This window comes from Taudactylus pleione, unplaced genomic scaffold (assembly GCF_031769625.1).
Source record: "Taudactylus pleione unplaced genomic scaffold, aTauple2 ptg000188l, whole genome shotgun sequence".
NCBI lineage: Eukaryota > Metazoa > Chordata > Amphibia > Anura > Myobatrachidae > Taudactylus > Taudactylus pleione.
In genome coordinates, this window is record NW_028284590.1 from 808,254 (window position 1) to 835,352 (window position 27,099).

Here is a 27,099-nt window from a genome sequence, read left to right on the forward strand (position 1 = left end):
CGGCGGACCTAATCCCGACAGCCGGTCATATCCCAGCAAGGGTCTAAAGACAGGCGTCGATATGCAGACGCCTGTCATTAGACATTCGCCGGGAGCCCGGCATCCCGATCGAAGGGACGCCTTAGCGCGGATAGCAGCGGGGGGGGGGAGGGTTAGGTTTAGAGTTCCCGGGTGGGACTTAGGGTTAGGCACCCCCCCTGAGAGGTTAGGTTTAGGCTAGGGGAAGGGGGGGTTAGGCACTTAGAGGGAGGATTAAGGTTAGGTACTGGTGGGGAGGTTAGGGTTAGGCACCCCTAAGGGAGGGTTAGGGGAGGGAATTAGGTTAGCTAATACTTACTTGAGGATGATCGGGATTTCCACTGCTGTCGGGATGTTGGTGTCGGGATTCCAACCGCCGGGCATGCGTCCGGCGGTAAATCATACGGATTCCATGGCAAGGTGCTCCATCATGCTGGAAAGGCATTGTTTGTCACCAAACTGTTCTTGGATGGTTGGGAGAAGTTGCTCTTTGAGGATGTTTTGGTACAATTCGTTATTCATGGCTGTGTTCTTAGGCAAAATTGTGAGTGAGCGCACTCCATTGGCTGAGAAAAGCTACCCCACACATGAATGGTCTCAGGATGCTTTACTGTTGACATGACACAGGACTGATTGTAGCGCTCACCTTTCCTTCTCCGGACAAGCATTTTTCCAGATGCCCCAAACAATCTGAAAGGGGATTCATCAGAGAAAATAACTTTACTCCTGTCCTCAGCAGTCCAATTCCTGTACTTTTTGAAGAAAATCAGTCTGTCCCTGATGAATTTACTGAAGAGAAGTGGTTTCTTTGCTGCCCTTTTTGACACCAGACCATCCTCCAACAGTCTTCGTCCTGAAATGCTTGTAATTTTACTTCAGTATACCATAATAACTTCTGACAAAAAGGTATAAAAAGGCTGAAGCTGCAAACTTTGTGAAAACCAATACTTGCGTCATTCTCAAAACTTTTGGCCATGGCTGTACTAAAGACCAGGGCCAGATTAACAATGTATTGGGTGGAACTACAGCTCCAGGCCTCCATAGGTCCATCATCATGATAATGTCCATCCACCCAACTGGCCAATATTAAAATTGTAATTCTAATTTCCTCATAAAATAATGCAATTTTTCTACTTTTATATATTTAAGGAGACATCAGGGCTGATAGTGTAAGGGGGAGGACACGCCCACGTGGCACTGGCCACGCCCACACAGCACTGGTCACATGTTTTCCACTTCTCACCATATGCCCTTGATCGTGTTCTGTCCCAGGCCCATGTGGCCCTTATTCTCACCATGCTAATGACATTGTAAGCAGGGCCTTCCTACCTATATATCTGTCTGTTATTACCCAGTTTTGTTCTATTAATGTTTACAATTGTAAAGTGAAACAGAATATGCTGCGCTATATAAGAAACTGTTAATAAATAATAATAAATGTTTTTGTATTAGACACTGTAATATTACACTATACTTAAGTATAGAAAAGGTACTAAATGCACATTTTTATGAAATTGTAAATTGGTTTCTACAGTGACGAGGTGACCTCATTCCGATAGTTATTTAGGCTCACAACATAACATTTGCCTACAAGTTACAGATAATGCTGGTAAGACCTAACTGAAAGCTACCATAATATACAACACTACTGCTGTGCTTCCCAATGTCGGGTAAAATGTCTGTCAGGCCGATATAGATTTTATCTGACAGTCTGAAACCAGCAGTTATCGTGGCCATACCCTTTGAGATACTTCAGTGTATGACCGCAATACCTGTGGTCCTCCCCTGTGAAGGAACAGGGAATATGCCTGACACTCGCTGCGGCAATGTATACACTGCCAGATGCAGCCGGCTAATTATCAGCATGTCCAAAAACGATAATTAATGATCGGTCACATCAATACACTGTTCAATTATCAGCCTGATCTGACGATTATCGGCTGATAGGGGTGATAATTACATAGTGCATGCCTACTTTTATGGAAATATATATAAATTATCGGGTTCTAGACCAGATAATGATTTTTGTCGTCACTATTTGCAGCAATAAAAAAAATAAGATTCACCAGGGTGTATTAAAATACACATGCAAAGACTGAACCTGTTCCTGTGATGTGTTAGAATGAATGCGATCACTTCACTCCTCTATCGGAACCACGGAGCTCTACTGAGTGGCGCCAGTTGCCTGGTGGGGTTCCTACAGAGCCCTCTCCCGGTAATATCTGCATTTTGCAGCTCATAGGCTGCCGCAGTAAACGCCATCTGAAGATGGCAGAAGCTGCCGGGGCCAAACTTTGCATTCCGGAGCTTGGTAAATTCAACCGCCTAGCAGCCCCCCCATAGGGGGGCTGCAGCTGCTGTCGGAAATTGACAGCAGCAGATGGTCCTCATCCTGGGCATCCTTTTGCAGGTACCCCATGAGAATGGATGTTTTTGAGGAGATATTACACGCCTATTATTTGATAAATAGGCCCCTATATGAGTTGGCCAGACCAGATCGTCAGTACGCCCAGGTGTGCTCCTGTGTCCTTATCCTCTTTTATCTAATGTCATCCACCTTGGTGGTGCACTATAGTCCTACTTTTGTCACACTTGAGGCTGCAGATAGCTATCATCGATCTAATATACATGTTATAAATTAGATACAGCATCTGATGAGTTATCAGAATGCTTAGTGTTTTTTCACGTTTTGAGGTATGATGCCTAAAATCTAATGAAGCAATTAAAAATTAAAAAAAAGAATGCTGTGTGTACTCACACTCCCCCTAGCATGCTCCCCTCCGCATGAAGTTGTATATCAGAGCTTTTCATAGTAACTATTGGAAGAAACTCTTGGTGAATCCTTTGTTTATATATGACAAAGGGCCTGATTCAGCAGCTATAGCAAATGCAACTACGTGCGCAGATAGTGATTGTTAGCCATTGCGCATGCGTATTAGCCGCACTGCACGTGCGCTGCGATTACACACACAGGAATCCATCATAGAGTGAGTGACAGGCTGTTAGCATTTGGGGGTGGTGACGGGTAGTGGTTAGAAAAATGCAGGCTCCTGTCCATTTGAACGTCGTTGCCTTGGCGAGCATAAATTAGCCGCTGTGATTGCATACGCAGCTGCTTGCGAAGAGACGTGCAATGTCTGCGGCAGGTCAGACCTGGGTGAGTGGTCGATGTGTGTCAATGGTACCGATGTTTACGCAGAGGAGCGACATTGGACGGATATGAGAAAGCAGTAGTTGGGCGGTCTTTATGCTGGCTGAGCTTTGGCAAGCATTAGCATAATTTGCAGCTGCGATCGCATTAGCGAACACTGCTGAATCAGGCCCAAAGACCTCAAGATGAAGCCTACATGTGCCCTATTACTATTTGCACCTTAATTTTGCATAACTGGTTTCCAATTCATATATTATTTATGTATGTACAATATCTAAAAATAGCAGAAAGGTACTTGCAGAGAAATCTGTCCCTTATGCAGAAATGCTCATCCGATGTGCTCTTTTGTTCATGAGCTCAGCCGGGCTACATACAACCTGGTTGATAGTGTCACTGTAACGTCCCTTCTCCCACTAATTTGGTATCTATGGAACATCTTTTTCCAAGGCCAACATTTACGTTTCTCTGCTTTCTTGGTCAAATGCTTTCTAATTGAATACATGCATCCCCACATAAAAAAAAGAAACAAACAAAAAAAAAACCTCGCACCATTAAAAGCATCTGCCTGGTTAATTTTAATTAGCGAGTTTCTCAAAATAGCAGCTTTGTCATAATAATGGAGATTAACTTTTGAGTATTTGAGATATAAAAGCTGTAAAATTCTTAGTGAATAGCAGGGAATGAATGATATTTTTTTTTTCTAGAAATTGCTTAAAATAGTCAGTGAAGCATTAACATCACTAATCCTTTGTGAGTTTTAGTGTAATAGAAACTCAGTTTCTTCTTGCTTTAAATAACCAGAAAAAAGAAAAACTTGTTTTATCTTGAATGGTTTATGGATTATTTCATCATCGTGAGCCTAATTTCTACATCGTAATATGCCCAGTAATCTCCGTAATGTCTGTATCATTCATCTTAATGAGTTATTTAATCACTTCACAGAAGCACCATGTCAAGGTCATTAGGAATCCCATTTTCTCCGTGACATTATCTACGGTATTTTTAAACATTATACATCCGATCTTAATAGTAACGTAAATGCTACAGAAAGTGGACATTGATGACTCTTTTGAGGGTTTTTTTTTTTTTAATTGTCTGTTGCTTGAGGCCCCGAGAGTCTGATTATTCCCAATGAAAATCCCTGCTGTGATGTGGCAACTTTCTCTGCATTTCAGAAAACAAATAATAGAAAACATAATATAACCTAATTAGGACAAAGCAGTGCTCTGGTGTGAAATGCAAATAAACATTCTAGTAACCAGAGGTTCTAAATTGTACAAAACCAAATACAGGAAGTAAATGTATAAATAGAACAGAATAGGAGCAATTTCAGTTTACTCGTGCAATTTTAGAACCAGTATACTTTGAGCTCTGATTGTCTCTTATATATATATTTTTTTTATTAGATATTTAGGTATTTCATTTAATGTTAGTTTAAGTTTATTCATTAGTAATTTTAGGGTAAAATGTGTAAGCATTTTTTTGAATTTTTATATTTAGCTACAAAATGTCTTCTTTAGAGGACTCTTCTTGGCTGGCTGTGTGCATGCGTCTTAGGAAGTTTTAGACTGTAAGCTCCAGTGGGGCAGAGACTGTAAATGATCACTTACAACTTAGGCGCCACGGAACCTGTGGCGCCACACAAATGATCGATGATGTTTGCATTTGAACATCAGAGCAAGAAAAGAGTAACCGGTAACGTGACTTATCATTGTGTGTGTGTGTGTGTGTGTGTGTGTGTGTGTGTGTGTGTGTGTGTGTGTGTGTGTGTGTGTGTGTGTGTGAGCCTTCCTCTGTAATTGACAGTTTTGTTGGCATAATTTTATTTGCCCTCAGCAAGACAATCACCTAATACCACTGGCTCCACTCTCTAAGGGGAGAATTCAATTGTTTTTTGGGTGCCCTGCACCCGACAGTACAATTCAATTGTTGCTCCTTTGCGGGCACGAATACCGCGACCACTCATTATTGCTGCTCGCCCTTTAGTGAGGTGGCTAGCAGAAATGTGCGAAAAGTCTGACTTTTCACATATTTTCCTTGTTGCATCCAATAGTTTAGACATGTGCAAAAAGCAATGGACGCCCAACGCTGGCACAGACAAATGAATATCGCCCTGTCTAAAACAGGCTGTTTGATGGAGACAGGGTTCTGCAGACTACAACCACTGTAGTGCATGTAGCAGCCATGATCGCAGCTGATTATTCACCCTGGCAAGCTAAGTGTACATATATGTAGTGCTTCGTTTTACCAAGTCGCAGAATGACTACTTTTGGTGCTGCGCCCAATGACCTCCTCTATTGACTGTTACTCCTCTGGGTATAGAAGCATGACCATCTCTGACAAACATGAATTCCCATAGTTGGCACATGAGCCGAATAACCCAGAATGAATGAAGAAGTAATCTCATAATACCCACTTTAGAGCATTTTGGGCATAGATGATCTTTAGGAGGACATAGGCCCTCATTCAGAGCCGTACGCTCTGAGCAGAGCGCACGCTCTGAATGAGGGCCGCCCTCCATAAAAATGGAGCGTCCTCCTGGACGCTCGTATAGCTGTGGGTCACCACCCACAGCCTATACGAGCGTGCAGTTTGATGGTCGTGACCATCGCGACCATCGAAACTGCGAGCCGGGGCCTGCGGTTGAGGTTTTCAACCGCAAGCCCTGGAGTGATTTTGGCTCTATCAGAGCCAAAATCACTCCCACTGACATCACTAGTGATGTCAGTGGGCCGGCTTCTGACGGGAGGCGTTCCCGTGGGAACGCCCCCGTCGGGGAGGCACGCCCCCGGCACGCCCACCAAAGGGGGCGTGCTGTCAATCAACATCGACAGCACGCCCCCTTTGATCAGACACAACGAGCGAAGGACTTTCCTTCGCTCGTCGCGTCTGGCGCATGCGCACGACGGAGCTCCCTCCGTCGTGCGCATGCTCAGTGCAGAACATCGACCCACTTGCGAGCGGACAGCCGCTCGCGAGTGGGTCTGAATCAGGGCCATAGTCTCTATAATGCCCATTTCTGGAACTCGCCAAAGGATCAGGAATCTGACCTGGTCTATTCGGTTACAACTAATTTGCACATTCCCTGCTCACGTGGTTTTTACTGTGTCTGTTGTGCAGTGGAAAGAAATACAAAACCACACTTAACATTTAAAGAAAGTGATTGTTACAGGTGACACTGAAGGTGAACACTGCATTTACCCTTCATTGTTGATGCGGATGGGTACACACTATAGCGATATATCTGCAGATTATGGTCGTTCATACACACTGAGGGGGCAGGTAGGGGGCGTGGCCAAATTGCAGCACTTGGGGCCACACCCCCTTCGAGAGAAAAAAAGAAAAACCATTTGCATCGCTGCGCACTGGGGAGGGGGGCGCTATGTGCCCATCAACCCAGCGCACAGGCAGTGGGGGGCGCCATCAGCGTGATCGCTCCCCCCCCCTTTGGCATAGGAGACTCTTCGGCTGCTGCTTTAGCAGCCTCGGACAGTCTCCCAGTGCAGCCCAGCACACAGCAGCGTGTGCTGGGCTGCTGTGACCTAAGAGGGATGGGGAGCGGTGCCAGACCTGGGTAATTAGTGCCTGCTCATGGCTACCCCCCCCCCCTACCCCCCATCTCTGTGCCCCTGTGTACGGGCGATCGGCTGATCGCCCATACCCACTTACCGATGAACAGATATGTCAGCAGACATATCTGTTCATCGGCTGTGCAGCACAGCCAATGCGATATGTCTGTGAACGACGTTGTTCACAGACATATCGTCTGTACACTCTGGCCGACAGGGGCGCGATATATATATTGGCCTGTATCATATTGTAGTAATGATAACCACCCCCGGATGCTAATCATTTACAGTATAGTCCATGCTGCCACTATGGTATCTGAAGTGTAGTTACAAATGCATATTACTTGCTGAGGCTATTTTACAACATAGTAATAAGAAGAATGAGATAAGCCTACATCATGGGTTTATATTTGTGCAGAAAGAATTCCCCTGTCTGACTCCTCTTACAAATTGGGCATACTTCCTGCTGCATACGGAACGCGCTATTTTCTCTGCTAAACGGGGTAATTAGGTATTTATAGATTAAAGGCTAGAGGGAGTTCCTTTTTAATAGATAGCCTCTTTAGTTTCCTGCCAGATAATCATTTCACAAGTAGCATTCTGTAACAGTCCTTGGCACTCCATTACTGTACAATCAGTATAAATATTTGTGTTTGTAAAACCACTTTATAAAGCTCATTCTCCATTTATGCAGAATACTTCTAGCCTAATGTTTCTGTTGCTTATTTGTTCTATTTTATCAACATATATATTTTTTTTGCTTATATTACACTTGATAGTGCCTTCCTTAGGGAGACTAAAAGCTAAACTCTAGTTGGCAGTAGTTGGTTGTACACTGCATTACATAGGTTATTTATTTTGGCTGCATGCACACAGAGCGAGAAGGGAGGAAACCACATTGTGTAATTGGACATCTGAGTCTGCGAGCTCGTGTATAAAAGACAAGTGAGCAAAGGAGCATGTGGTACAGGTTAGCATAAAGCCTGTGCTAATGAGCCGGTGACATGTCAAAATGGATTCCTTCGGGCAGGGGTTGCAGATCAATAAGCCTGACCGTGGTGCCTGCATGGCTTTGTGGAACATTGATTTATTTGTCTTTACCATTATTAACAGTTTTGTGTTGTGTTGGTTTATTTTTTCACTTCATTTATTTTTTTACACTTTTTTTTTTTTTCCCCAACAGTGCAAAGAAATAGCTGCAATTAATAGTTAGTAACAAAATATTAACAGCAGATTGTTACCTTCCTGCTTTGTAGCTGCAGGTATTAAATAATGGATTAACCAGTAAAGCAAAAATGCGAGCAGGGATTTTGAGAAAAGTTATGTGCAAAACATTAAGGGGCCTATTAATCAATATTTGTGGTATATCCCCAAAAAACAGATGCTTTCAGGGGGTTCCCATAATTACTATGGATCCCCCAGATGTACCATGGAGGGACAGTAGTAGATATCTCCGATATCTGCTAGAGTCCCTTCATTTCCAACAGCAGATCCAGCCCATAAAGGTTGCTATGGGGGCTGCTATGCAGTGGGATTTAACAAGAGCTTGGCCCAAATAGGGAACGTCATCTACAAATGGTGGCTACTGTTTAACAAATTCTTTCAAAGATGGGACCCTCTCTGTCGGCCCCCGGTGACACATGCACTGGCCAATGGCTGCGCATTGTCTTGCTGGGAACACGAACCAGTATGATAGCAGTACGCTATCACACTGTTTTCAGCTCTTCGCCAGGATGGGCTGGTATCAGAGCTCCTGGCAAAAGATAAAATAGTAAATTTGCAGGAAAATATTCCCTATTTGAATTAACGCTAAAAATACTTAGTACATCCACATTAAAAATGTGGATTGTGATAAATATGCACCTAAAGCTGGGTACACACTAGGACGACAAGTGCCGTGGGTGCCCATTATGCAACATGTTTGTAGCGCCCAAATGTACCGGGTTTAGCCACATAAGGCACCTAAACTCATCCAAAGTTTTGGTTAGAGCACTCAAACAACCAGACTATTCGCAGATTTCTGCTCGCCACCTCAGGAGGCTGTAAGCAGAAATCTGGGTGCCCGCAGCTCTTGCGCCCGAGAGGAGCAACAGTTGAATTGTTTTGTCGGGTACCTATCACTAAAGGGCGTGCCAAAAACAATTGAATTGTCCCCATTATGATGTTTTATGTTAGTCCACTACAAAGAACTTCCAAAACTAAATTGTATCTGCAACAAAACTTGAGATATAATTGTTGCATGCATTTGCAAGTACATGAATGAACCAGCATTTGGAGGGCATTCTGGTTCTTGTAGTGCTAGTTGGAGCTCCCAGGGGTGACTCCCAGGTAATCTGGCTCTCAATTTGGATGTTTTTCTGTATGTGCCATCATCATGAGGATTTACAACAGACAATTACATGGCCCAGAGTGGGTACTGATATCATGCAGTGCAGTGCCAGTATCGGAGAAGCCGTAAAGTAGCCTGGCAGCTTACCATGTACTTGCAAATGCATGCAACAAATATCTCTGAATCTCTATTACCATATAGTTCTCAAGTATTGGTGCAGATACAATTAAGGGTGCTGGGGGATATCTAGGGGATACTCCCCTTGCTGTTTTTCTGTTTAGTATGACCCCTCCCCTTCATGCACCTGAAGAGTATTGCCAAATTGATTTGGGCAGCTTTCATTTTATGTTAATTGTATATAAACCTCTACTATTCTAAGTTTAAGACCTGGTGGCATCTCATTACTGGTGAGAGCATCTTTCTCTGTGGGAAGAGGGCGGTTGTTCTAGGCAGAAGACCTTTGTAGTTTGGTTGTAGTGGTTTTATGCAATTGCTCAGGTGTATGATAACCGAACCACAGGATAGATTTTGATGCAGTTTTCACTAGTTCATAGAGCATTGATCGAGGAAGGTTTAGGTGTATGAAAACAGAAGTCCAAGCGCTTTCTTTGCTTATGCTGCCTAAACCGGTAAAGGTATATCACATTGATGGTCTTTATATTATACCATGTAGAGATTGAAATGTATTATCAGGTTTCTCCAGAAAGATTGATGTAAGCCCTGTTTACGGATACACAAATTCAGTTTTCCCTTTTTTTTCCGTTCTCATTTAATTTATGTGAAAAACTATTCTTTAATTTCAAACTAGTCCAATTCCCGGTAAGAGTCTGCTTTGGCAGGACAATAAATAAAGCACAGGGACAGACACTTAACGCGGGCTGGAGTTGACCTAATTGGAGACTGAATTGCTCATGGACAACTTTACGTGGCCCTTTTGCGTGTCATGTCACAACTAAATCTCTTCATGTTGACATCAGGAGGAAAAGCAACTAATGTCATATACAAGGCAATCTTATTAGACCTTGGTTAGAAAAGACTATCGCTGTAAATTTAAAATTGCTCACATGCAAAGCCGGGCAGGGTCGCTAGTTAAAGAATAAAATAGTTTTATTCTTTATTATGTAGTGTACCTTTTTCTGAACATATATTATCTATTACACAGTTCCTTGGATTATCATAATGTACTGTTATTAGTTCTGTATATCCCGTATTGTTAGGCAGGCTTTGGTGTCAGTTGTGTTCTTCTAATTGTGAGTACTCCTGTCGTGTGTTGTCAGCACGTAGCTGTGACCTCATGTTAGTATGAGTCATCAAGTCTATGAAAACTTTATTACAAGGCTTTTCTTTTTGTACATAAAAAGGGTTTGCTTTGTTTCATGGATTTAAGGGGCCTATCCATTAGCAGATGTGTTTCTGAAAGATGAAAGACAAAAGATATCTAGTGAAAATTCCGGTGGCTGTGCTGAAAGATATCTGTCATGTACATGACAGATTTTGGCAAAAGATGAACGATATCGCATGACATCATTCAGGGAGTGGATTTTTTTCTCTGCAGCGCTCTGTAGCTGCTGCTAATATCTTTCGTCGTTTACCACATATAAACTGCACGATATTGCTAATATCTGGCAGCGATATGCGATAATTGACCAACGTGTTGGACAGGTGAAAGACTGAATTTATCGGCCGCGGGAGTGCGCATCTGTCATCGTTCAGGGCCTTTCCATAGCAGATAAATTGAACGATATATCGTTCAGTCGTTCAATTTATCTGCTAATGGATAGGTCACTATTCATTGTAACAATCTTTTGTAGTCTTGGGACCCATTATGGGTTTTTGAAAATCACTAAAAAACAATGCACACAGCTACTGGTTTGTGATACTTGAACATGTCTGAGTAGAAATATTTCTATTGCAAACCAGCATTTGCTTTTCACGTTAAATGAAAACCATTCTTTAAATATATTTCTGTATTCCTTAATAGCGAATACAGTGTCACTTTGCAGCTCATTCACAACCATTGTACGTGTAAAACTTGTTTGCTATAGTTTAAATAAGGTTTAATATTCTTAATATTTTCCATGTAAAGCAAACTTAAGATAAGCAATGTTAAAACAATTTGCATCATTACTTTTTTTTTAATAGTTATTTAAATGGATTTTGCAAGGTAAAAAAAGCTCATGGGGGATTTAATTGTTTTTTGGGCGGAGATATTTAATGGGTGACCCATGGAGCAATTCAAATGTTTTGGGGGCCCATTTAATTATTACGGAATTATTAAGTTTGTCGTGCCCATAACCTACTTGCCTACTCTCCCGTAACTGCCAGGAGGCCACCCGGAAGAGTGGGCATGTCTCCTTACCGGCGTTACCCATCCGCAAAACGCACACTGCCGCCGTCCACTCCCCCTCTCTCCCGCAGCCGCTCACTAGTACAATACAAGTGGACGTCTGGGGAGAGCAGATGACGCAATTTGCGCTGAATCGCATCTTCGTGGCCCTGCGCAATGCCAGTAATATCAACGTTGCGTAGCTGGGCCGAGGCCGCACTGACATGTTCGCCTACCACTCCGACCCTAAACAGGTGTACTCCTTCACCACATGCCCCCTCCCCCGCTATTCCCGGAGGAAGTAGCCAGATATTCAGCATGTTTGGCCCAATAGCACTGGGTTTAGCTGCGTATAGCGGCTAAACTGGTCTAAAGCCTTGGTTACAGTGCCCATACCATGGACTTTTAACACCTTTCTGCTCACCATCTCAGGAGGCTCCGAGCAGAAGTCTGTACGCCAGCAACTCTTGCGCGCGTACGTATCAACGACTGAATTGCTTTGTCGGGTGCCCATTAAGTAAAGCCTCGATAAAAACAATTGGATTCCCCCCCATACATGCACATGGGTGGACTTAATCAGGAGTCCCGAGCACACTAGTAATCCTTATTAGAGAAGCAGAACACATATCTTCTGGTGTGCCAGCATTGCCACCTCTCTCCTCATCTAAGAGATTTTATATTAAACTACATGTGTACACTTGCTCTAATAGTCATAACTTTTTCTGTTGTACATAATCTTATTGGCTAACATTATCATGGCACACCGACAACTGAATATGCGTTTGTAAATAAAAGTTGAAGATCTCCTCACTTAGGGGCTTACTTAGCAAGCATTTTTGTGCTTAAAATTATATATAGAACCTGCTGTTTTTTGCATCATTTTATGATTTATTGCTGTGTGCTAACAACTTTAATGCAGGGGAATTCACAGAAAGGCTAATTAGCACTGTAAACCGCAGTCCTTATTATAATTAATGGGAGCTACGGTCTGACACCTATGCACCAAACTCCAAAAAGCGGAGCTTTTCAGAGTTTGGACCTGTAGTTTTATGCCATCATCAGATGGCGTAAAGCGCTTTAAGCTTAAGGAAGCATATGCGCAGGAGAGGGATCTCGCGATCCCTCTCCCGGTAGCCCACGGCTGGCTCTCAAATCTGACACTGTACGCATGTGCAATATTAGAGTCTTTCAATATGCCGGGTATGTAACTCACAGGGACGGCTGTTAGCGCTACCGCTGTCCCTGAGAGTCATAAATCGTGCATAGCGGGGACATTTTCATTCAAAATTTAAAATATCCATTGCAATACAGACTGTTTTAATAATCGTGGCAATGCCGCGATTATTAATACATAGACGCCTTAATCTGCTCACAATCACCCCTTCATGTGTATAGGTTCTATAATCTGGAATACTTCTGAGTTGATTAAGAGGTTTTTATTTATGGGGAAGAAAGCATAGAATATACCTGTGTTTCTGTGTACATTTAATCGGGAGGGTACAGTGCCGCTAATAGGTGCAGTTTTGTTTTGAATGATTTAGAATGTGGAAGAGACACGACATTCTGGCTCAGTGTAGCGAACACCAGCAAATATCTTTCTGGTTTAACAACTATTAAAGAAAATGCAATATTGTACAGGAGGGTTCCTCCCCCTGCTCATTACCAGGTGTCTCATATTTCATACGTTTTGCCAGATTCTGTAAATCTAGCTGTGAAACCCTGGGGAAAGTTTTGAAATGGACTTTTCCATTTAAACGGAGAGGGAAAATCATAGATATGCAGTGCCAGTATGTAATGTTTTTATTCCTTGTTTCTGTTGGGTACCTGTATTATTATATTGCTGCTGTGTGTATGAATATTATATTGCAGCTGTATGTAGGCACACACAGTACCTTTGGTGGTGCCACGCTTTTGTTGTCATACGGAATTTGATGTCTTTTAGAAAATGTGAAACCTGAGCAAAGCAAGAAAGTTAGAGGCAAATAGAATTCTATGGAAAAGAGAGAGCGGAAACCAGGGAAGATTGCTTGTCAGGAAAGAAAAGTATATCAATAATGGAGAGCAAAAAAAGAGACACAGCTGAGGAGTGTAAGAACTGTCTCTTAGACAAGTGTAAAGGCTCTCGAATGTATAAATAGACTTGCATCTTGATAAATATGAATTTTATCACTCAGCCAAACAAGCCAGAACTATAAAAACTACATTCTGTGATATTGCTTCTTTTGTATTTTACATTTGTGTATCTGTTCAGTGAAACCTATTTGTATAACCTATTCAGTGGAGAGATGGTATTTCTCCGGGTAATTGCTTTTACTTGTGATAGTGACTGCAGTAGTCTTGCTTGTTCCTCAGAGATGAAATGGAATCTGATCCATAGACAGCAGTAGAACAGTGTCACACAGTGGTGGTCATGTCACGTAGCCTAATTCTCACTTACTGACGACAATGAAAACATTAATCATAGTTTGATTCACCCTTATTTTCCTCTGCAAGAAATTATTCAAATAGGCATTGTTATTATATCTGTTTAATAACCCTTTTACAATGTAACTTAAGCTTAGTCTTCCTATTATTCTCTTTCTCGATGACCTGACCATTAGGCCCCTATTCCTATTTATAAGACCCCACCACCATTTTTAATAATCCAACTGTTCTCTATTGTGCGACTGTATCATCACAGTTGTGTATTTAAGTGATTCCCAAACTTTCTCTTATCGATGCACCCTTATTTTTTTCACGACACCCCTAGGCCAAAACGTTCTCTGTTGAGATACTCGGCAATAACTGAGCTTACCTGGTAATTTTAGGATTTTTATGTTGTGTTGGCCATGGTGCAGGTTGCACGTCTGTTTGTCCATGTAGCTTATGAATGACAGCCACCTCCAATGGTTTTGCCTATAGCAGTGGAAGAAGTTAGAAGTAGAAGAAAAGAGAGAGCGCAGACGACGGAAAAGCTAGGGGGCATGGGCGGGACAATAGTAAACATACAAAGGTTGCAGGGCGATCAGGTAAATATGGGGTGGGGGAGTCAGGAGTGTATGGGGGAGGATTGCAGAGGGGAGCCTAGTTACATTGAGGTCTGCCAGGGCTCTGTATGTAGGTTGACGAGGATGCAGATGAACAGCAGAAGGGGGCAGTGAACCACACACCAAGTAGTTCAACCTCTGTGATGACTGATCTCTAAGGCAACGGGCAGTGCAACCCAACCTACAAAGATGCCATCCCAATTACTTTCATTAGGGACTTGGACCACCTGCCAGTGGCACTCCCCTTAAGTGCACGCAACGCCCCAAAAAGCCACTGGTGTATATATCTCTTTTAACCACTTAACTGTCTAATATATTTTGCAAAAAAAACCTCAGAAATTGTTGGGGTATTTTATGGTTGACTTAGATCAAGAACGTTGATTTATAATTTATCCTAAACAATTTTATAAAGAAATGTCAGCAATAAATAGGACCATTGTGACTGTCCCCCGACGGCTGCATACACTGGGGTGGGGGGGGAGGGGGCTGAGGGCTGGTTCATTTACATTTCCCCAGCGGCTGCTCCTCTCTGAAGCCGCCAGGTGGGTGGGTGGTCCCTACCGTGTTGATCTAAGCTGTTCATGTCGCTATTTCCCATGTCTCAATGACCCATCACTTTTTCATAGCGATGCAAAGCAACGTCAGATGACTGGATTACATCTAATTGGTGGATAACATGAACTCGCCAGTCTGATGGTACTCAGAGAATGGTGCAAGATGATATCATCAGTTCATCAGCACTATATATAGTTGGAGCTACATAGGGTTTACTTCTGCTCTCGCTACATTGTTAATAAGTGTATGTTTGCTTGTTTTCCTTGGTCTTTTCAGTACTTACATATAAGCTTTCTTTTCCCTTTACTCAACCCTACCCAGTAATACTTCTGAGTGTGACTGTTATTGCACTGAGCTATATTGTATGTATTGAATATGTTCTGGAACGGTTGTAGACTGGTTACTGTTGTGCAACTTCTTGTTTTTTATATATATACACATATATATATATATATATATATGTGTGTATGTATGTATGTATGTATGTATGTATGTATTACAATAACCCTCTGTTGTAAATTGAAAGAGACAGAAGGTAAAGCACATGGTATCGCTGTCCAATGTTGGAACCTGTCCTGTCGATATATGTATTGAATTGAACTGCATTTTTTGTCACTGTGTGCCATGGGTATTTTCATTAATGAGTATTAAAACAATTGTGTGCTTTTTTTTTTTTTTGTTTTGTTTCTTTAAATGAACGCTTGATTTTTGCTTACTATTATGGAATATTTTTACATTGCATTCCCTGCTGTTTACCATGTATGTGGTATCATTACAATTATTATCCCTTCTTAACATTTATTTACACATCGCTGGCATTTCCTGTTTATATATACGTCCAATTCTTTAATGTTTATTCATGTAAACAAAATACTGGTTATTTTAATCAATTTTAAATAGTTCAATTAAATGAAACCATGTTCTGCATGTAAAAGTTTAATTATGGAATGAACTCTGAGTCAAATACAAACGCAATGGATACTTTGATATATTGGCAGGCAGTTATTTCAGACACCGTTACTATTTGTGACAAACTAAAGTGGAATTAATTCTGGATTTAAAAAAATATATATTTTTTTATAATATGACTAATATAAATCACTGCCATATTTATTGTGCAAATTGAGTTGCATTTATCAAAATATGAATTTGGGCCTGATTCAGAGATGTGCGCAAACCTGACGGTTTGCGTACATCTCCGGTGTCGGCAGGTCTGCGCATGATCCGTTCAATGCATGTTTAGAGCAGGTCCTGTGTCTCCGCACGCAGTGCACACAAGTCACAGCATGGTTGTGTGGCCATTTGGGGGCAGGGCAGCGCTGTCTGCGTTTACATAAAACTGGGGCACGTCGGCCTCGTTTTCCGGAAGCGCAGAGGCCAGTGTGTCTGCTTTCTTCTAATGCAGATTTACTGGCCTCGCAAGCGGGCAGGAGGTGGCCATTCTGAGTACGCTGAGGTTTTCTCAGATGGCTGATGCTGCAAACATCGCGACTGGTGGTGATGTTGATCCGGTCCTGCATCTTCGGACACTGGCGCGCTGGCTTTACGCAGTCATATTTATATACACTAAACACCTTAAATGTGGATATATAATACCCTGTTAATGCAGGAAGGCTGCTGGCATTAAAAACTCATAATAAATACAAACCCTTAAAAATATGACTCAATTAAAAGACAAAACCTAAAATAATAAAACGGAATGAGTCTCGCTTACTTGGAATCTTGCAACATGTTTCACAGGTCACCCACTTCCTCAGATCGGGCACTAGGTATTTAACAACAGCTGTACTTGGTTAAACTATCAAAATGTACTGATCTGAGCATATTTGCTTGTTTTATTGTTGCTGGAGTGTTTATACTTTTCATTGTGGGTATTTTGGACGGCAATTCATAGCGGGGTAAACCCTGCGGATAATTGAATACTCCCCTAAAGGTGTATTGTAGTAGTGTGCTTTTTATGTAGTGAAATACATTTTTTAAACCTGACAAACCATGTATTAGGATCACGGATTTCCATTTGGCTCTAATACAGATGGTTTATTGACTGCATAGTGTTAGTAATACATTTCTATCTCCAGTTGTCTCTACTCTACATAGCCAAAAAGGAGCGTGGAGCTTAGAGTACTCATAATAATGATAAAGTGAATATTTTTCCATATAACTGATGTATGTAAGACTGCCTGTAAATAGGAGCTGTAGTATGGGGACTGAGGTATAACGAAAGCCGTGCTTTTATATTGAATTCCCTTGTTGAATCCTGTTTCTCTATTGCCTGGGAAGGCTCATACAGCTTCACTGATAAAAATTGAACTGAAGCAAGTGTCAACTGCTCACTTGTGGATCTTATTGAGTTTATTGGCAATCGCCTACATATATTACTATGAAATACATTTTATTTTATACAGAATCATCATTGATAGTACAAGGCTATTCTCTGTATTGTAACGTACTGTTATACCTGCTCTGTGTTTATAGAACAATATACTTTTTGTGTGGGTGGTGGTGTTTTTTTCTTTTGTTGAGATAAACAAACATTGAATTACATGGAATTTTCTATTTCTTGTCTCTTTACAGTGCTGGACCGAAGGGAGACAACATTTATGAATGGAGGTCGACTATTCTTGGACCACCAGGCTCTGTGTATGAGGGAGGAGTGTTTTTTTTGGATATCACATTTTCATCGGATTATCCTTTCAAGCCACCAAAGGTAAATCAATATAGTTTCCTTCATATTCGACATATTTTGTCCAGTTCGACATTTCGAAAAGGTGATCTGCAACTGTGTGATCCTGTGGCAATGTTTCTCAGCATCCAATTGTGTCACATATTTGCTTATTGTAAGTTTACCGTTAATTGAGATATGAAGACCTTTTATTTCCTCCTCCTCGTGATAAACTTGTATAGTGCTATCATTAATTGTTATGTGTAAAGCCTACTACCAAATACTGTACATTTGTATTACGTGTGATGTGCTTTTCTAAATATACTTGTAAATTAAAACTGCAAAGTGGCTTAGGGGGGGAGATTTATCAAGCCGTGTAAAGAGTGGACCAGTGGCGAAGTTGTCCATAGCAACCAGTTAGTTTCCAGGTAGCGCTCATCAAGTAATTCTACAAAATGATAGGTAGCAGTTGATTAGTTGCTATGGGCATCCTCTCAACTGGTCCACTCTTTACACATCTTGATACATCTCCCCCTTAGAGTACCATGAACTTCTGCACATCTCATAGATCAGTATACAGTTCTACTTGAAGCTGTAAGACAATTAAAAACTCTGGCTCATCCCACCTTCTAATCTTCCATGGAGGGATTTCCAGCATAATTTCTCTTGAGCGAGAGAGAGGACAAGAAAATAGCCTTACTTTGATTGTGGGTTAGTAGTAAAGAAACCACCAAGGACATTGTTGTCATTCCAGAATTTATTAATTTGATTGTAATTATGGTGTGATCAGGAATTTTGCCCAAACTATATTTTTAGACCAGGAATGGGGAACCTCAGGGCCGAGCACCGTATAAGGCTCGCGGAATCATTCGGTCTGGCCCGCTGAGCTTTTTTCTGCTAGCATCATCTGGCTAGTTGGGTGCCTAGAATGGCAAACTGCAGCCAGAATCTATACAGCAGTGCCGCCTGGAGAATCCTTGGGACGCTTCAGACGGTCACACAGCTGCCCTTACAGCTCCCCGGTACATCCTTAGGATGCTCCGGGCATTGCTGTAATCACCAGAACTTGTGATGTCACACAGAGGCGGCATGGCCTGAACCAGGCCCGCGAAAAATTTTATACATATCAAAATGGCCTTCGGCAGAAAAAAGTTTCCCCATCCCTGGTTTAGACTATGAAAAAAAAATGTGCCTTATGTTTCAAATGGAACAATTATAAGTAGAGGTGTACGTGTGTCATGCAGTAATATGTAATTTGAATTACAACACAATGATAATTTGTAATCATGCCTCACACACACAATATAATAAAATGCCAGGAAGTACATGGGTGTACATCACTAATGTGTGAACCATGAGTCAAAACAACATGACCACTCCCATATGAAGTGTATAGAATGGGCTATTTCGTAACAAACTGCGTAAGTCAAATTCACGTACATGTTGGTTGGTAAGCTGACATTAAAGTAGATTGTCATAGTCAACGTGTTGAATGCAAAATGTATGGGCAGGTATATAGACCTGAGTGACTTTGATGACCGCTAAATTAATATGGCCGGGTGGCTGGGTCAGAGCATATCTGACATAGCAAGGTCAGCCGTGGTGAGTAGCTAACAGTGATCTGTGAATGGAAAAAAAAACACAATCCGTCAACAAGGTGTTGAACGGTGAAGTCTCAATGTGAGAGGTCACAGAAGGCTATCTCGCCTGGTACGAACCATCAGAGGGGGGGTACTGTGGCGCAAATTGTAATGTTGTTGATGGGAGAAATATGTCACAACACAGTGCATCGAACCTTGCTGCATAAGGGAATGTGCATCTGCAGGCCAGTCAAAGTGCATGTGCTAACCCCTGTCCACTGTTGAAAGCACCCACATTGGGCATGTGAGTGTAAGAACTGGATTTTGGATCAATGGAAGTAGCACGTCTGGTACGATGAATCCTGTTTTTCGTTGCATTATGTGAACGGCTGGGTATTTGTCAATAATTAACCTAGGTAAGAAGTAGCACAAGGTTGCTTTGCGCATTGTTTAGCTGGGAAACGCTGGGTCTGGTCATCCATAATGTTAATTTGACACCACCTCACTGAGCATTTTTGCAGACCAGGTATATACTTTCATGGCGACTGAATTATCTGAGGGATGTGGCCTCTTTCGGCAGGATAATGCGCCCTGCCACTCTGCACAAATTGAGAATGGTGTGAGAAACTTGATGAATAGTTGAAGGTTTTGCCCTGGGCCCCAAATTCACCAGATCTCAATCCAATTGGGCATCTGTGGCATGGTTTGGAGCAACACGTCCGATCCACGACAGAGTTAAAGGATTTAGGGGTGAAGTCCTGATACCAGAAACCACAGGATACCTTCAGAGGTCCTTGTAAAGTTCACGCTTTGGCGGATCAGATCTGTTTTGGCAGCACATATTAGAGCAACAGTTTTTTAGGCAGGTCGTCAACATATATTGGCTTATCCGTTGTACTTATTAAAATATTTTATGATAGTTGAAGTCCAGACTTTTAAAAGGATAGGTTATTCTACATTGCTGTCAGAGATTTCAGGGTTTTTTTGGTTAGATTTATTTTGTTTGTAACAACCTCTGATAGGTAGTATCTTTGAGTAGTTTTCATCTGTGTTGGGTTTTTTTTACTGTTCGAGACAACAACTGCTACTGTTGCTCAATGAAATGAACAAATGATTATAGAGTAAGCATAACTTGTAAGTTAGGCATCTCCAGGAATTAGTATAATAGAACTGTAAAATAAAATAAGCTCTTTTACAACAGAAAAACTAATTCCGATAATCACCTCTATGAGACTGCAGGGAACCGCACAATTCTGTTATTGTTTCTTTCAAAATACTTTATCTCAAGAACATCAGAACTTGAGAAACCATCAGACTGAGTAGTTTGTTATTTTAAATTATGCTGGCTTTCCAATATGTTTTGAACATTACATATAAATATGACTTATTCTAAGTCCGGAGTGTGTTTTGTTTGGCTCGGAAAGATGCCTCATTCTAAAAGTATGAATTGATAATGCTTTAGAAGTTGTCTAACAAAATGTATGATGCTTTGCCTGCTAGATCTCTATTTTATTACAGCTCTTATGCACAGGCGTTTGAAAGCATTGGGTAAAAGAATTGACAGAGCTTTTAACAGAGCAATAGAAGAGCATTCTCAAGCCTCCTTGCAGCATAGTGTACCTACATACTTAATGAGCGTTTCCAGAGAACTGCATTGTATTTTACCGAGCATTAATGCTTCTGAGCACTGCAGGCAACTTCGAAATTGGCATGGATGCTTGTCAGACAATGTGTGTGTACAGGTCTGCTCGCTGTCATAACTTTTTGTCTGGCTTTTGTCAAAGTGTGCTTAATAGGCTTGTAGAACACACGTTAGATGCTTAAAATGGATCTGTGTGTAGACGCCTGATTAGTCTTTAGTTGATAAACTAGGTTTACTTCAGCACAGCAAAAAAATATGGTGCATTTCACTTTTTAACATATTAGAGAACAGCAAATTGGGTTTAACTAATATAAGAAAATGTATGTAAGCACATAAGTGGCAAATACATATAGTAATATTTTGAATGCCATTAATTAAAAAAACAAGAATATTTAGAAGATAATTAATTTGTTTGGTACTTTATTGTAAAGCACACACAAAGCATATATAATGTGATCACAGCGCAGACTCAGTACCACCAAATCAATTGGTAAAAAATGATTTTAATAATTAGCATTAAGTATAACAAGGATACACATTATAAATGCAATGCAGATAAAAGCAGGAGCATACGAAGTTAAATTAATGCCAGTGCTGGGATAGCTACTTGAGCTAACATATATAAGTGAACGAAGTTTCCAGTGGGTATAATCCGGGTAAGCTGGAGTATTAAAATGTTCTGCCCTCCTCAGGAGGTCTCCTATATTGCTTATCCTAAAGACGGCAATTGTCCCAATAAGGTGCAGATGGACCAGGCACACTGATATTCTTAGGCTGTAAATAAATGGAGGTGAGTGCTGGATGAATGTAAAAAAGCTCTCACCTATATGTAGGATGAATCAATGTCCAGCAGTGTGACCTGTAAATTCCGGGTGCGGCAGTGGAACAAGCCGCGTGTGTCTCCAGCTAACCGTCCAGTGGCATGTTGGAAACCTGAGATAATAATTAAATTCCCCTTTATTGCTCAGTGGCAGTTGTCATAATTGATGGATTCACTTCCTCTGTGTCTTTTTCCTGGAACATCAGGTGGTAAAAGGTTTAGCCACTACTGAAAGGTACAGGTCGAAAAATGTCAGGCTAGTGCTAGAAGTGTGTCCATTTAATAATGAAGACTTACAGAAATGAAGTTTGGTCCCTAAAATATCAGCCATAGCTGGCATTGGTGCTAGAACTCCAATTTATCTTCAATATGGGGGTCTTCTTAGAGACAACATTGAAATCCGGTATTACTATGGCCTCTGTGGCCAGAGCTCTCTGATAATGGTAGAGCCACTTGGAAATCTAGGAGTTTGTAAATAGACATTACCTTTTAAGAAGTATAAGAAATGTACAGAATACCTATGTGCATCTCTTTAAACATCATTGTTCTTCAGTAAGGTCTATAGCAGGATGGGCAATACGCAGCCCTCCAGTTGTTATTGAACACATCCCAGCGTTTCTTGCAACAGTTTTAGCATGGTCAAATGGCAAAACTGTGGCAGGGCATGCTGGGATGTGTAGTTTTACAACATCTGGGTGACCGTTTTTACCCACCCCATAGCATTAGTTAATGCCCTTAACCATGGTACAAAAATCAACTGGAGGGTTATCAAACCAATTGCCACAGGAGCAAACATTTGAGTATTTTTTTCTTCATCAAATCAGCAATTCGCAGATACATAAAGCTATAAACCAGGTAAACAAACAATGCTGAGAGGTCTATGTTTCCCCATTGTCAATGTTTTTGTGCCGATGTTTGTTCGTATTAAACCTCCAGGCTCCTGCTGTATTCTGATTGGCAATAGCCTCCAAGGGGAAGGCCGCAACAGCTGGACTCAAACACATTTGTTTTGTGTCCAATGTATATCCGGCGATGGTGAGAGGTTGGTTGTTTCCACGCCATCAATGGTCAATAGTAACATCGATGTCAGGGTTCAATGTCTCTTCTCTACCTTTCACACTATTCTGAACATGAGGATAATAATTGAATAATAATAATTTGAGCTAAGACAAGTAGTTCCAGAGCATTTGTCACTATGCCAGGAAGTCTGCCAGCTACTGATGGAAAGATTTCAGTTCCTCAAGTGGACATGCATGCTGAAAAAGTGATCGCAATCCTTCCGTTTTGGCTTCATTGTCTGTAGTTCCCATTAGTCTGGGAGATACTTCTGGAGGAGCCATGGCCACCTCCTCTTTGTCCAGATTTGTTGCTTCAGGATTCAGTCTTTCAACCAAATGAAATTAAGTTTAATGAAATGGAAATTAATGGGAACGGCTCAGAGATAAAATACTATCAGAATTAGGAAGGCAAGGAAGATGAACTTTTCAATAGTATATTGCAAACTTTGGAGGAGATAGATTCACACAATGCAAACAATTAAATAAAATTAAAAACAAACAATTAAAATACTGGTATCAGATTGGAGTGTTTTCTTGGAGACTAAATTGACCTAAGAAAAACTGATTATTTGTTTTATTCTAAGACATGAAGGGAAGGTGACCTTCTATAAGTTTGTTTGTGGCTGCGTGGGACCTCAGACTGGGCGTTCTTCAGAGCGATAAGCACTAGACCAGTGGTTCTCAAACTCTGTCCTCAGGACCCCACACAGTTCACGTTTTCTAGGTCACCCAGCAGGTGCACATATGTATTCATTACTCACGGACACATTTGAAAAGTCTAGAGGTGGAGATAATTATATCACTTTTGATTATATGAGGAGACCTGGAAAACATGCACTGTTTGGGGTCCTGAGGTCCGAGTTTGAGAACCTGTGCACTCGACTAACCAATACAGAGGAAGTCTTTCTGCAATGGCTTACAAGATAGAATTTCTAGCATCTTCTAGTCCTCTAAGCGCTCACGTAACTTAAGCAGCGGCAACACTGGGCAAAGAGGGCTCATGCTACGTTGACAGTGTGTTCCAGTGTAGCAGTCTGGATATCTATCCACACCTTCTCTAGTCATTATCATTGGTTATATTATATTATACTGACAGTTTGGGAGACATTCACCTTAGAGCCATTTACATGTTTTATTCTGCAGCATATGTGGCTTAGTTTTATTTTTTAGACTACCATGTTATTTTATTGTTTGGGAAACATCCCATTGTAGTGGATGCCATTGAGTATTGCAGGGGAAAACAGTGAATAATAATTACTGATAATCCCTTTACTTTTTACTTTTAAATACTTAGTTAATTCATCCATGAAGAAAATTAATGATATTGATTGCTAAACTGGCAATTGGGAAAAAAATATTAGCATCTAGTGTTCATGAATATTCGTTCCTGTTGCCTTTTGGAATAGTCACGCTGAGCTGGTTTAGTGAATATGAAAGCTTGCAGAGCGCAATGATGGATACTGTAGACACTATTCGATGTATCATTTGTACAGCCAACGAATGATATATCGCTAAGTGTGTCGGCTCATGTGGAGACACAATATATCTGTGAACGACGTCATTCACGGATATATGTTGGCCGCGCAGCACGGCAGATGTGATATATCTTGCAGATGTATCGTACTCATCCATCGTTGTGTACGGGAGACCCGCCGACCGACCCCCAACACAAAAATCACAACTGGGAGGGTAAATTTAAAAGCCTGCTCGGTTGTGATGTCTGGCCAGACGTATCGAGCAGCCGATTGGTATGCGTACCAAATTGGTCACTCGGTCTGTGTGACGGTTGGCCAGCCACTGCAACGCTGACGTGTGTACCCAGCATTAATACCTATAGCCTTTATTTCTTTATTTTCAAACTTTTAGTGTTACCGAAGCATTGTGTAACATAAGATATTGCAAGCATTATATACAACCATTGACTTGCAAGTGTGTGCTACACAGACATGTAATTATACGAACAATGAGGATGAAATCTAAAATTGAGTTGCACAGAAAACAAAAGGAGGAAAGCCCAGCAGCGTAGTGCTAAATATCCGCTCAACAGAAGAAAGGGAAATATCTTTCCCATATAAGATTATTTTTAAAATTGACTTAACTTCAATTTAACTTCATTTTACAGGTGTATAGTCTTCGTATACAGATAAAACATATGGCAATCTTCCAAATGAATCAATGAAACGAAGTTTTGCAGAAAGTAATATAGTCTTGCATACACCCAAGTGGTTGTTTCGTATCTTTCAAGCGTTTATCAGAACCTGATAATCTTCTCCCATACGAGACAAATTTATTAAGGTGCTAACATCATTGCACCACATTGGTCATAACTTATAAAAACATGTATAAAAAGCACACGAAAAAAATCCACACTGAGCTGTGACCTAAAATCAAATACCCGTAGGAAGCTAGATAGGCAGAACATGAGGTTTTTTTTGTTTTTTTTTTCCATACCCCGGGAAATAGGGGAAGGGCAAGCCGAATAACCCGATGTTGGCAAAATCCAGGAATAGTAGATTAGGACCTCCAGCCTTCACACCAAAGCATTTCTGATACAGTTCATTTGTCAAAGTGCAGTTGTATTTTCATAAACAGTTTTATTATTGTTATAGGATGTAACAAATGAATCATCTAAAAGCTAATGCTGGCCATACACGCTACAATTATCGGGACGATCGCCTGATATCGACGGATTGCCCCGATAATTGTAGCGTGTGTGCGGGCGACCGAGGGTTAAATATTGCTCGGTTGGGCATGCAGGATTGTGCAGCATGCCCGTCCGATGCGATATTTACCCGGTAACTGTCGGCCGCATCGGGCAGTGTATGCCCAGCGCGGCCGACAGACAGACATTTCCTGCGTTCCTTCCTACGGAAGGAACAGGGAAATGTCTCCTCCCCCGGGAGCGGAGCGCAGATGTCGGGCTATACACTGTGAGATTTCTCTCACAGTGTATGCCGGCGAAATCTGCGGCTGGCAGCCGGCCAGATAAAATGTCTGTCGGGCTGACAGACATTTTATCTGGCTGTGTATGCCTTAGATTCATTTATACAAAACTTCTACACAAATTATATTACTGCAGTGTATTAGGATTCACTATCAAAGAGCTGTTATATCAGGTATTCCCACTTGCTAAAGGTGGAGGGAGAATTATTGTCTATAATATGCAGCTCATGCCATGAACTAGACGGAAAACATCTGTAAATCTGAGAACTGACACATAAGATCTCACATTGGGGCTAATTCAGCATTGCAATGCTGAACGCAGATTCCCGATTATCGCACATGGGCAGAATGGGTCCTGGGTGATTGACTGGCAGAGGCATTTACTGGGCAATGTGGGGTTGGCTTTCCTGGAAAAGTGGACGCGATGCCCCCCGTTTCCCGGATTGGAAAGACCAGAATACATGGATGCAGTTTCCTGGTCTCACCAGCCAGCCAGCCTGCGTAAGCTGGCCGGCGCCTGTCCCGATGGTTTTCACAGCCTGTGACGTTGGTCGCAGAAATGGGATCGCAAAGCAGCAGGGGGTGTTAGACAAGGACAGAAGTGCACAGCTGCTTGTCTGCGAGTCTGTCCTTTGCTCAATCACCCACTTTATCTCTACCAGTTTGCACCACAGCCAGTCCATATTAAATATGTTAAATAGCTTTTCCTTGACCTTATTTTGCCTTAATTGTAAATCTTGTATATTTGATTATCATCTTGTAATTTGGACCCTTTTTATAAAGTCTAAATAGAAGTTAAAATGTGCAGGAATGTGTTACTTCGTCCATGTGACATCTTAGGCAAGATATAGGGATTACACATTTTTTTGTGATATAATAAGCATTCAGACATACAATCCTGTTTAATAACATGGTACAATGGGCCTGATTCAGAGCCGCTCGCAATTAGCGCTCGCTCGTTCAGAAAAAGGGGGTGGCTATTCAAATGAACCGTTCGCTCTTTGCGGTTTGTTGCCGCCTCCATGTCTGAACGAGCGAGCAAAATATACGCTCGTTTATTAGATAAAAACGCCCCCTGGCCGCTCGCATCATACGTCATGTCCGCTATTTATTAGATTAATCGAGTACATCGAACAGCGTATGAACTGCTCGCTATTCTTGTGGTTGGTTTTTCCTACCACAATATTGCGAGCAGTTCTGGCTATAAAACAACCAAGTGACGTGGTCAATGATGCGGCTGTATTAATTCTGCACACCCATAAAACGCCCGCTTTGACCTTTAAGCACGCCTGCGTTCTGATCTCCACTCCCTGTTTTCAAGCACCTTCCCCTGTTACCACCCACATACGCCTCCTCCTGTCACTCAAAATAGCAGGCACTCGCTATATAGCGAACAAACGATTTTCAGCCGCACTGACTG

At 41.6% G+C, this 27,099-nt stretch overlaps 1 protein-coding gene across 2 annotated transcripts in view; it reads left to right on the plus strand.

Moving 5' to 3' along the window:
• UBE2E3 (ubiquitin conjugating enzyme E2 E3) overlaps window positions 1–27,099 on the plus strand; it is an 85,442-nt gene that overhangs the window by 52,725 nt on the left and 5,618 nt on the right. For both annotated transcript variants that reach the window (XM_088476355.1, XM_088476354.1), the window contains one exon: window positions 17,549–17,681. In XM_088476355.1, coding sequence (XP_088332481.1) covers window positions 17,549–17,681 — 133 coding nt within the window. The remainder of the gene's footprint in view (window positions 1–17,548; window positions 17,682–27,099) is intronic.